The sequence below is a fragment of the Anopheles gambiae genome, chromosome X (genome assembly GCF_943734735.2).
Source record: "Anopheles gambiae chromosome X, idAnoGambNW_F1_1, whole genome shotgun sequence".
In the NCBI taxonomy this organism is placed as follows: domain Eukaryota; kingdom Metazoa; phylum Arthropoda; class Insecta; order Diptera; family Culicidae; genus Anopheles; species Anopheles gambiae.
Window position 1 is genome coordinate 1513305 of NC_064600.1, and position 13389 is coordinate 1526693.

The following is a 13389-nucleotide window of genomic DNA, read 5'->3' on the forward strand; positions in this document are numbered from 1 at the left end:
AACCGTGCCCATAGTGGCACACTTCCCAAATTTTGGTAAAAAGTGAAGACGAAACTGCCCTGCTCGCCACAAATACACACGCGCTACGAGCCATAGTATCTATACGTACACCGCGATGGCACTCACTGGAAGTAACGTTAAGCAGGAGTAGCCTCATAATGCGCTTGCTCCCTGCAAGCAAAAGCATACATACAACGGGTCAAAATATCAAAAGAGAGAGAGAGAGAGAGAGAGAGAGAGAGAGAGAGAGAGAGAAAGCAAGTGCAGCTCTCCGTTCGACGGATTCGCCTACCACGCTGCCATACGGGATCTTGCGGGCGCGCGAGAGCGGCTACCAGTGCCGTGTTGGAGCAGCGCACGATGTTGATTTGCTGCTGCAAGTTCCGTGCTGACCATGAGCAAGCCAGCAGGGAACCGACGGCCGTAATCTAATACAGACCGGATGTGTGTAGTAAATGGGATGCAATGTGACGAAGCATCCCCAGGCATCGGTGCTCCCTCCGCGCCGCCCCTGTATAATAGGTCACTGCGAGCAAGGTTAGACATCTGTTGTCAATTACGGGAATTATATTTATTTAGCTGTTCGCAATAAGCTAGCCCGTGTCCCTTGTGGCCTGCACGGGGCGCTCGAGCGAAATTCTGGAACGTGCAACGGATTAATGACGCTGCATTTTATGTAATGCGAATGTAGTTTTTGCTTTTGAGGTGTTCCGGGAGTTGAAGAATTTGAGAAAGCAAATCCATTTCTGAGTGATTGATTGAAAAAATATTACTGCCTGTTTCAATTGCTAAAGCCCACAACTATTAAAAAGGTCATGAATAAATCAGACACTGTATCACACACACACACACACACACACACACACACACACACACACACACACTCACAGGCACACACAAAGGCGGCCACATAATCAATATGCGCTAATCGATACACAAAATGCCCCAGCTGTACCGCAATCAAGCAGTGTACGCCAAAGTAACGCAGAGGATAGCAGGAATGGGCGACAAATGATGAAATAATGATTAAATTCTTGAAGGTATCCGGTCACAACCCGGTCCCCGAAAAGGGAGGCCATACACATGATTGATGAGCTGGGAAAGCAGGCTCAGGATCGTTTGGTTTCTGGTGACGGTCGACGCGGGCGTTATTTTGGAACCGCAGTGGTCCCCACGTTGTACCACGTTTCTCGAACACGTTTCGAACCACTTGAAAGGGCCGAGATGCATCTTCGGTGCTCTGTGCTCCGGTTTGTGGATAGAATTACTCACGGGTATTATGTTTGACGTACGAACACAAAAAGAAAACAACGAAAAGCAGGCAGAGTTCGAGTGTTTGTGCAAACAAACGTGAGGTTCGCCGTCTGTCATAATTGGTTAAAATTTAGCAGCGCCGAAGCGAATGCGTTTGCTGGTGACTGGGACTGCTCGACCACACGTTGCGGATCATCTCCAAGTGGCCGTCGCCGTCTCGCCGTTCCCCATGCCGCTTTAGCCGCACGAAAGTACGCGAGTTCGTCTCTCGTGTTGCCTATCCCACCACCGCTAGAGCGACGTGGGCTAGTGGGAAGGGCGTCCGTCGTCCGGTTTGTCCCGTTTGCAAAAAAAAAAAAGATTCAAACATAATTGCATGGTTCCGGTCCACTAGGCCCGAGTTATGTCAGCGTGTCGTCGTGCAATTGTGTTGCCATTCAGCAGCGAGCGAACGGTTGATTATTATGCTGACATTCGCCCGGGCCGCGCTCGTTGCCGTGTTACATTTTCGCCGTATTGTTGCTCTTTGCTCGATGCCGCTCGGTGCCCTCGCCTTCCCCCGCTATGCTCGGTTGCGATGCAGCCGATGCCTTCGCTTCATTACGGCGCGGCGGTGGGAATGCTTTCTAAGCGTGTGTGTGTGTGTGCTCTTCTTGGTGGCTACTATCCGCACCATCAGTGGATATTTTTTAACATGATACGCATGGGAAGCGAGACAGAGCAGGAGAGATGAAAAAACAGACCGAGATAGAGAGTCTGTGATGTCCGCCGTACCGCTGTCCTCCGTACGAAATGGAGCTGAATGTGTTCAGGTGGAATCGAGAAAAGCAACAACAACAAAAACAACCCCATTCAACCCTCCCCAGGTGCAAGTGCAAACCCCACCCATCCCCTCCGGTACTTACTCTTCCTGCAGCTCGATGCCGCTGTCATCGTGTGAGGCTCCCGTGGCCGGGCCACCGTCCAGCGGATGGTGGTAGCCCCCGGAATACTGCGGCTGGTACGGATGGTGATGGTGCGGCAGGTGATGCGGATGGTGCGCCAGCCCCGGGGCCGGATAGTGATGGTGCACCAGGGTGGTGCCGGGCGGGCCGCTGCCCCCGCTGTACACGGTTGTGTGGCCGGCGCCGGCCAGCACGGCCGGCGACTGAAAGAACTCCCGCTCGGCGTGCTCTGGCAGGGGGGTGGGCGTCTCGAACACCAGCGTTTCCACCATCGAACCTTTGGACGAGCCGAACGATACTCTGTGCGGAGAGGGAGAGAGAACGGGAGAGAAGAAACAGAAGCGCATTTAAACTACGATCGTTAAAGTTGCAAAAAAAAAAACAAAACAAAACAAAACAAACTGGAACAGCGTTTATTGCACTGTGCACGGTGGTATTGATTTTGGTTTGGCGCGCCAGCCAGTAGCGACGGCCGGGCACAGGTTAACCTTCTCCCTAATGTGGGTGTGAGTGTTCTTTTTATTTTGCAAGTTTGATTTAAACCATAAATACAATCCGAGCCAGCTGGATGCAGACTGATGCAAAACTGATGATGTCAGTGGTAAACAGATTGCTTTGCGGGGGCAACGAGAAGATGGTACCATAAAAATTCCCGCTGTCGTTTTACAATCTCGCCGCTTGCTCCATCATAATCACAATAAAACATTTAACCATCGACAACGAACACATCACAGTACGAACGGGTGGTAGCTATATTGCCAGTTTTATTATTCGCAGCCAATTGCATTTTTAAGCATGCACAGCAATGAAGTGATGGAAGCATTTCGTGTACATTTGAATAAATACTGCAAAAAGAACTTCATCGGGATATTGTTCTCTCAGTACGCCAGACTGACGATTTAGTAGTGTACAAAAATAAACAAAAATAAGGCAACTCATTCAAAACCAGTCATTGGGGAAGATCAATCATGATTGAAGCAGAAAAACCGAATAAAATGCCAAGAACAAGAAGTACAAGCAAGCGAATAACACGAAAAAGGAGAACAAGAACAGAAACAAATACAAAATTGAAAGACAAGATATCAAGGAAATGAACAAGAACAAAAGAACAACAGAAAACATAAACATGGGAACATGGGAAGAATGAATCAAGAACAAAATGAAGAACATTAGACAAAAACAAAAATAACAAGAACTAAAACAAAACCATAAATAAAGAATAAACAAATACAGTAACAGCACAACCACAAAAACCAATAACCAAACATGGACATGAAAAATATACCTGTCAAATTGATTTGAAGAAGTGCAATTAGAAATACAAAACAAAAAATTATGTTAAAGTTAATTTTACAAAAAGAAGTAATTATACATGAAATACTTTGATTGTTTCTACTATTGGGGGCCTTCACGATTCTAGTTAGTTTTTTTGTATGGAGTTTGACAGTTGGAGGCTGAAATCATGTAAACACTCCATACAAAACCATACAAAAAACTAGCCTGCAAATTTTCAGTCTAGATTGTTCTAGCCACAAAGCTAGAATTAGATTCGAGTACCTGCTCGAAAACACGGTGTTGTTTACATTTATCCCAAGGTGCATCAAAGAGATCTGGCGATGGATTTCAGAATCAAAGTGTATGTAGTCCAGGTGGTCTCATAGCATTTTTTATAACCAATTTTGAACATCACTTTTTGACAGAACGAGTGAAAACTTTTGCTCAAACAGGCTTTCTGGTAGCTAGACGAATACTCAAAAACACTCTTAAAATCTTCATTCAGAAGCAGAAGCGATAAAAATCAGCCTTCTAAATTCATACACCTTGGGATAAGCCCACCTGTATATTATGCTCACATAGATAGCTGCTCGAAAACTGCTATACAATGCAAACAGCTGACAGGCTGAAATTTCAGCCTACGAACTTAAAACGGAAAGGGCCCCATTGTTTTGGACTGTCTCATGAAGAGTTATTGACATGTTCAGAGGCGTTATGTTAAGGGCAGAGATACTACTACCGTAAAGGAACGGAATAGCAGTTGTCAAAAGTAACTTTGAAGGAAAAGCGTATTCAAAGACAGACAAGAAACAGATTAAGAGGGTAGAGAAGACGAAATACAAGAACGGATACAACAGTACGATAAGGAATAGTCGAACAAATCAGAAGTTAATGTATCACTAGTCTGTAAAACAAAAACTGAAAGATTGACTCCTTAAAACCTTACCATAGCGAAAGGCTCAACTTATTAATTAGCAAACCATTAACATTGCAAAACATGATTGCTTTGTAAAACACACGTCACAAAACGCCTCCAAACCTACACGATATAAAACTGAAAACAGCAGGCAAATATTTGTTTCGTTCCCCTTGCCCGCCGCACAAACCCGCTCACCCGAGCCGAAACGTCAAACGGCGGCAAAGTTATTTACTTTCCCATTTTTTCCACTCCATTCCGATACAGAACGGAGAAGAAAATCCACTAACCACTCGCCGGATGGCGTCAAATTATGAGCTCATAAAAACTCATCCTTTTACATTCCTTGCCGCCAACCGCCAACCCTCTCTGATCGCGCTTGCTCCCTCTCTCTCTCTCTCTCTCTCTCTCTCGCCCTATCTATCTATCTATCGCTGTGTTGATCTCGCTTTTGCTCGCTCCAGTACAATTTGCTAAATTTTACATTTATGACATTTTGATTTTCGCCACGGAAAGAGCGGGCCCTGGTGCCAGGTCGCCAGAAGAGCGCCGCCAAACATTATTGTACCGAAGGGAGCAAACGGTTGCGCAGGAGCGCGAGGGGTGCCTTACTGCGCTGCCGGAGGAAGAAGTTACCGAACCGTGGGGCAACCAAAACCATTCCATTTCCCCGGGCGCTGCCCCAGCTGCGTCCACACACCCGGCATTCCCCCTTGTGCGTGAACGAGCGCGCAACAGCGGCAGTGATGCTAAATTTATCTTTATTCAATTTCGGTCCAAAAACCTTTTGCGGCTGGCGGCATTCCTGGTTGGAATTGAAATCGGCAGCGCGAAATGCAGCAAAGATTTGGCGCGTGCCCCCCCCCCCCCCCCCCTTAGCCGAAGGACCTGGGGGAGGGGCAAGCACGTGGAAAAAGGTGGCAGAATGATTTGCGCGAATCTAACAACAACAACAACCACGACGACGTCCTAAAACACGAATATTTTCGTACTGACGAATGGAATGGGGGGCAGGCTTTCGAAACCCTCCCCGAAATTGACAGTTGGAAGAGAAAGAGAAAATAAGGCAGAGCGTTGTGTGTTTGTGTCTAAATATAAAGAAAGAATAGAAAAAAAAACCCTTCCTACCAACACCCTGCTACCCAGGATCCAGTATTTTCCGTTCTGCTAGACGCACGGTTTAAGGTACATAGTGCGTTACAATTGCATTTACACTGGCTGATTGAACGAGCGCCAAACCACACAGCAGCGAGGGCACGTTTATTTTGTATCAAAACACACAATTAATGCCCCGGCTTAATGTGCCGTTTGCCCGGGCCGATGGCTTTTGCACGTATGACTGCATGGAATGCACGTTTTTGATTGTGCCTGCGCTCGCGCTCGCGTTTGCTTTACGCCCAGCACGCTGGTATGTCGTGGGAAATGGGGATAAACAAATGCGCGTTTAACTGCCTTTTTTTTGCCGAGGTTGCAGAGATTGCGAAGGTTCGCGAAGCGTTAAAAGATATCCTCGCAGCTACTAACCTACGGGCAATAGTGAGTTATTTGCAAATTTGCATCAACAATTGAGATATCTTTCTGATCATGCAATAAGAGGGGCCATCCACAAATTACGTAAAACTCGTGTTGGATTTAGATGTTTATATTTGCAAGTTGTAGAGTTCCATGTTGTACTACGTAAACTATAAACCATAAAATTAACTTAATAAAAGGCCTTTTACACAACGTTCGGCATTCGAGAACATTCACTCAAACGTTCGTTTTGTTCACTGTGCTATTCAATTGTGGTTGTCGGAAGATTCGAGTCAATGAAGCAAAACTCTGTACTGTATATTTTGATCGAGCAGTGCTATTCGAGAGATGTGTTTATATAGTTGTAATTATGGCTATCATTAGTAAACTAACACACTTATCACTCATTTGCTATGTTTACAATTGGAATATTTACATTTACTCCATCCACCGATGGCTTCGACTATCTGTCAAACACGCTGGGAAAATAACAAACCAGTCGACGATACCTGCATCGAACTCGAACGGCGAATACGATACTGAATTTTCTCCCATTCGATTCGAGTGCTTCCGACGGATTCGAGTGTCGTTCGACCAATATAATAGGTCTGTTGATGTGTCAATGAATCTGACATGTCACTACATATTCTATCCCACATACGTAACGAGCTGCGAATGATACGTCCAGGGAAGGGCAGGATGATGATTTTTTTTTTCTATTTGATTTTCGTAATTTATGGATGGACCCCTAAAACAATAAAAAAATTTCATTTTCATAAGAGATAACATCAGACTGATAGTTGATGCTAGCAGACGTTTAGCTGAAGGAGGCATTGCATAAAAAAATCTTATTTTGGCATTACGTAATTCATGGATTTCCCCTTAGAATAACTGTTTTGCTTTTAATAAATCATACAAGATGCTCAGATGCGTGTAGGAACATATTTAGTAGGTATTATTGACTCCTAGAGCATATCGACGTGAGTTAGGAGTTTGTGGACATGTGTCGATGTAATTCTTTAGCTACTCCAGCAGTACAAAGCGCAACGATAAAAAAAAACCTATCCCAATCATGTTTCCGCCGTAAAACATTGTACCATAAACACTGGACGCAACCATCGAACGTAACGATCGTATCGCCGCGGGAGACACCGCTGACTATCTCCTCCCCGTTGGATGTGGTCCGGGGCTTCCATTCCGGGCTTGGAAAAGGCGTGTTTTGAGGAAATGGAAGCTAAAAATAACGCCCACCGAAAGAACGTCGTCGTCTGCGGAATAAACACACGTGCATATCTTCCATTTATATATATATAATCTCCCAGACGTAGGTCAACGTAGCATCGCCACTTTACCTCTGCAGCTTTACCTACGAGTGCGCTCGCGCGCGCGGGCCAAACACTGGACGCACAACAGCTGCCCGCCATGGCGAATGGGGAGCAACAACGAGCGGTGGAAACCCATTTTGCAGCGAGCAGCATATCAAGCTCGTCAATTGCGGGAACACGATCCCAATGAGTGTATTACACCAATTGGGAAGGCACGCTCGGACCACAGAAAAGACAGAAGAAGAAGAAGCAAACAAGAAACAAACCCACCCGTAAGACAAAAGAAGCGGATCGACACGGCCAGTGCTGCCGAATCGGTACGGCATTAATTTAAAACACAAGTCTCGTTCCAGTTTTTTTTTTGTTGTGTTACACAGTTTTCATGAAATGCATACCACCAGTCAGCCTAAACCTAACCTCCCCACAACTCTTCCCCGGGGGAAAATGGTTCACCCTTTCCACCAGTGCTGACGAGCTCGTAACAGTTGTTAATAGGGCTATTTTTGTAGATCGTTTCTTTCCAATAAATAGATATGTGTTTGTGTGCGGTTGTGCATTTTTTTTTTCGTTGCTTGTTGCTGCTGTTGTCTGTCAAAATCACAATCGTCTTGGTGGCGGGGATGGAGGAAATGAAAGGGAAGCAATGCTTTTGGGAAGATCAACGAGACGGGGGCAGGCGCGGGCAGAACTTTCTCCATCGTTTGCGCCCCCGACACACACACACACACAGACACACACACACACACACAGACACACACAGCAGGCAACATAATGGTTCACAGCCGGGCTCGATTGAAAGAGGGCAAAAGCAGCAGCAGCAGCATCGATCCGTTCCGATTTCGGAACGTGGAGCGTGTCTTTGGTGGCAGCATGGAACGAAACGGAGTGAACGGGTAAGCAGTCGGGGGGGGGGGGGGGGAGGTTGAATGAAAGGTTCAAGCAATGGCGCACTCAATCGTTCGGGGCTGCAGCAATAAGACGTTCGATCGAGCCCACTTTTCGCCGAGTTTCTCACGAAATAGACGCCAGCGCGCGCTACGTTCTCGCGGGGCACCACCCGGCTGAAAGTGTTCCCGGCGCGACAACCCACGGCTGGGAACAGTCGAGCAATGCAAAGAAGGTGGCGAAGAAAGGCGAAGGAAGCTGCATTCGGCACCGTAGAAGTCGCACGAAAGTTGGAAGAAAACGATGCAAAGAGCGACAAAATAATCGGTGAAAAGCAGCCAGCTGAACGTTGCCCAATTTTGATGGGAGCGTGGGCGTTTGAAATGGAATATTGCAAACGTGCAACGAGGGAGGGAGAGTAAAAAAAAAAAACAAAAAAAAAACAAAAACAAGGTGAAATGAGTAGCCGGGAGGCTAAACGGCCCGAGAAAGGCTCGATCCGATCGCTCATTGTGTGCGCGAGTTAATCGATCATCAATATCCGGCTCATGATGATAACGGCCGCCCATTACACGACTTGCAGCGTATGGAGATGTTGTGGAGGAGACGTCGAGCAATTAAAAAAGAAGAAGGAGGTAGCGGTACCGCAAGACACACTTCCACCAGCATGCGTTGCGTGCAAGCGAAACAAAAAACTACAACAAGCTTTTCTTTGTAAATAAAGATACAATTTTGCTGGCAGCACTGCTGCCCATCCTGATTTGCATTTCGACAGCACTGGCTGCGCGGTTTGATTGATTCGCCGGCCGCTGACAGAAAGGTGAGGTGACAGGTGACAGGCAGGGGTTAATTAAACACCCGCGAGCGAGAGAGAGTAATTGTGCTTTCCTCGGTAGCTGACACATATACAAACATAAAAAACAAAACATCCCACCTGGCAGGATGGACGACACAAATCAGCTCGAGTTCGGCTTGAGTCGTTCGGTTCTCGTTGTCTGTATAGTTATAGGCCGCTGGGCGAAACTTGTGGACGACAGCGATCGCGTACGGCGCGTAAGTGCATCAATTGAGGCTGAACGACCCAGCGTAGGCGGTAGATTGATGCGCAACAGCAACGATGACATGATCGTTGCACCCGACCCGGGTGCAAGAAGATCTCCTTCGATTCGGCCGGCCGGTGGTGCACAGGCCTTCGTTCTCATCAAAAACCCATTGCCCGTCCCATCCCACACAGCGCCACCAAGCGAGCAAAACAGCGCGCAAAGTATGATAATTGAAGCTAATCGGGCACAACGTTCAATCTCGCGCGCTCGGTCTCTATCGAGACATCGTTAAGTGTCACCGAACCCGGCCCCTTGGCCGCATACGAGACTAAGGTACTAACCCCGTTCGCTGTAATTATTGCCAAACGGCGTGTACCAGCCACGGCCAAGTCACGGTGCAGCGCCTCCCAGACCAAATTGACGAGTTCGTCGCCTGCGTCGGCTCCAGATGTGTGGTTCTTTCACTTCCAGCGCTTACATTCACTATTACAGGGGCGGGGGAGGGGGGGGGTCTCTGCGTAGCAAAAAGTGCAACCTCCGCAATTAAATCATATGCCTCTCGTGCCTGTCGATCAGCTGTGCCCGGTCTGTGCGCATGTCCCAGGACATTCTATCGGGGCGAAAGTGTACGTCAAGCTTCTCGACAGCTCTCCCGCTTGCTTTCTTTCACATTTCTTTCCACCACCGCCGTCGTGGATGCTGGCAATAATTTCCCCCCCCCCCGAGCGAGCGGGCGAAAGTAGATTCATCGTCTTTGCTTTTCTCTAATGTCCCGCACCCTGGGTCTCCCCTTTCCCCCCTCATACACACGATCGTCAATAGCAGCAGCAATAACATCGTCATCATCATCATTAAACAAACCGATCGCAAGCAGATCACCGCTCATCAGAGGGGGGGGGGAGGCCACTGCACGCCGTAGAATGTGGCGCAGACATCCCTCCAATTTCTCCCCATCCCTTGCCCGCTCAGAGTGTAAGATAAACGTCCGGGCGGAAAAGCCCCATTACCTCGTAGCAGGCTCTCCTGCTCTCTCTTTTTCACTCTCTCTCTCTCTCTCACACACACACACCCATTCTCTTCATTTCTCTCGGGAAGGGGGCGCCAAGTGCGGGAAGGTGCAGGCTTGTGTGGGAAGCGTTTTTCACCTTCTGCAGGCTCTGGGAACGGCGGGGCGCCATTTTCCCACCGCGCTGCGGGCACGGCTCGATGAACTCTCCCGGTGCCGAGGAAGTGCAATCTGGTTGGAGGTGCTGCTGCTTGCGAACAACAATCGATCGAATCGGGGTTGGAAGCGCTGAATTGCGCAGCAAACAACCGAAGGGTCGGCTAGAGATCGCGGTAGCACACTACCCCAGCAGCTTGTGCAACAGCTTGCTGGACCCCTTAATCCCGTCATTTTCCCCCCTCGTTTCCAGCGTGTTTTGCAATTCAAAAAGACAGTCCCTGCGGACGATGGGACAGGTCGCAAGTCCGGAAGTTGTTACAGTGAATGACATGTTGTAGAGAGAGAGAGACATTGAACCAATATTAAATATCACACTGCACTGGCTGGTCAGAACTATCATTCGGAGCAGCTGGAGCGTCGAGATGAGATTGTCTGAAGAATTACAAAACTCATTACCTCATCTATTCTAGGTTGTTTTTGTCCACGACCTCAAAATGCCCGGACATCCTCAGAGCTACCAGTACAAAGTAGTGGAATGCAATGCGCATTTGGATTGGAGCATGCTCTTCAAAAATCACGACAATCATACACTCTAACGACCATCACAGCTCGCAGACACCCTGAATTCGTTCTACCACCTCCAAAAGAGATCTCCAACTGGAACGACGAAGAAGGAATAGGAGGACTGAAAGAATAATCGGACGAACCTCCGCGAGATCTCCGCGCTCCAAAAATGTAAATCTCATCAGACAAAAGGCAATGTAAATTTATTGATAACCATAACCTTGACGCCATCATGACGAACCATTGACACTGCAGACGGCAAACAGCTCCAGGCAGCTCTGGAGAAGGAGCAGACGAACAGAACTGCCAGAATACTCTAATTAAAACAAATTCCGAATATTCCAGTACGTGACCATTGGTAACAGTGTGAAACAGTTCGATTGCCTTTCGATGCACGTAAGCTACCAACCGCTTCTTGCACGTGACGCATTTAGTTACCTTAGGTTTAGAGCCGCCCATAAATAGAGTATTTGAATGCTTAGGGCAGTCGCGGCATCTTGTGGGCCAGATCTCGCGTGGACCAAACACTAAAGACACCCACGCACCACTGATGTCATCGCTGGATCGCGTGTGTTTGTTTATATATTATTGCGTTCTGCTTGCCAAATTAACATACGGTTGCAGGTCTGTTTACGCCAAGCAGCTGATTGGACGTGGATAGGAAGGGGTTTTTTTTCTACTTCATCTTACAAAAGCCGTTTCTTACCGTTTCTTAGTCCCCACGGTATTACAACCATGTTTCTAGCTCCAACCCCTACGTTCGAAATTGGCTACCAATATTTCTTATGCGCATTTTTATCGTGGTGTGGAGGATTGGGGGAGGTGTTTTTTTTTGGGTAAATAGTTTTCCTTGAAATGAAATGGTGTTTTTGTTGGTTGTTGCGAGTTGTTCCTACGTCTCATTTCCAAACTCAACCCAACTTCTGGTTGGAGCTGCTCGCTTCACTCAACATCATAATAAATGGGGGGGGGGGGGGGGGGGGGGGGGTGCAGGGAGAGTCACCTGGGCAGAGCGTGTGTAGCGCAAGCAAATACAGGAAAAAACACACATGGTAAGCAGGAAACGGTAAACGGGAAGCGAACAAGCGAGCCAGGGCTGTCAAACACAGTTATGTAGTTATTTCCAAAAGATAAATCTGGTCTTCTAATTCACTTACGATTGAAGATGTTTCATTAAATGTATCCACACACGGCGGATTGCAGTAAGTTCTTCTTCTTCTATTTGGTGTAACGTCTTACGCGGATATACAGGCTTATACAGGCGCTTTCGAGACTTAATTCATTACCACGCTGCCGGATAGTCAAATTCTTGCTACGGGGTGAGGGCCGTCCGGTCCATTCTAGGCTTGAACACATGACGGGCCTATTATTGAGTCGTTCGAGTAGACGGCTTTACCATTGGACCGACGCCAGCAGTCAGTAAGTTAGATTGGCATTTAAACACACAAGTAAAATACAGTTGAAATATGTTTGAGGCCTTCCTATACAAAACACGCGGGCAACCCGAATGGACAACCCTGCCCTAAATACCAATAGTCATAAAAATGGGAAGTCTAGCACGATTACGGTTATTCTAGCAAAGAAGAAGATTTAATTTCATTGTTTCAAAACCGCCCAGAAGCGATAAACCCATGCAGGAGGTCTCCCCTATCTATACCTCCCTGTAAATCAATCAATAGTTTGACTAGCCTGTTCACACGCCAAAGGCAAAACGGTGAACGGTGGTTCGCTTCCCATCCTCCGCCAGCAAAACCTGACCTGGAGAGAAGCTGACGTTCGGTTGTTTATGCGTGTGCATGTAGTTTAACGGTACCCGCGGTTGCCGCTTCTTTCATCAACGTTCCTCATCTAAACAACGACAATGATCGCTGCCACTCCGCCTTGCTGCAACAGACACACACACACACCTTGGGCTTTTGAGCAACTTTTCTCTTTCAGCAGACAGAATGGCCGCTCGTAAGGGGGAAAGAAAGGTGGGAGGGAAGGCGGAAAAGTGCGCCTAAAGTTCGAACTGAGCACGCTGGGGGAGGGGGGGGGGGGGGAACTCTTTATTGCGCCACTCGTTGCGTACATGCCTACCGTTTAGAGCGTAATGGCCAGGCAAAGAACGGTTTGCAGAACATTATTAGGCAAGCCGCAGTGCTCATCAGCACAAACTTCACACCTTTCCTCCCCCACGACTCCCAGAAGAAAAAAAAAACAGGAGTAACACACAATAAACCTAGATGTGAAGTTTTCTTCACTTTGCAACCTTTAAACAAGCGGTTCGTGTGGAGGTATGTCTTCACTGTGGCAAGATTTAGTTGTTTCCAGCGCGGCTGGACAGTGCGGGCCGCAAGCGCGGAACGGCGTAGCGGACGAAGGGCGGCTACCCAAATCTTCTACCCAAACAACAAACCACTTCGGAATGCAAATGGCCACCCCGGCTGCTACAGTGCGTGGCCGCTACACCACGATGCGTAACGGTGAAATGGTCGAAGGGGAAGCGCAGTGGCCGCACACACCT

General features: G+C 47.7%; 1 protein-coding gene across 2 annotated transcripts in view; it reads right to left on the reverse strand.

Annotated features, from left to right (window-relative positions):
- LOC3289610 (uncharacterized transmembrane protein DDB_G0289901) overlaps positions 1 to 13389 on the reverse strand; it is a 53189-nt gene that overhangs the window by 31539 nt on the left and 8261 nt on the right. For both annotated transcript variants that reach the window (XM_061655154.1, XM_061655149.1), the window contains exon 2: positions 2160 to 2498. In XM_061655154.1, coding sequence (XP_061511138.1) covers positions 2160 to 2498 — 339 coding nt within the window. The remainder of the gene's footprint in view (positions 1 to 2159; positions 2499 to 13389) is intronic.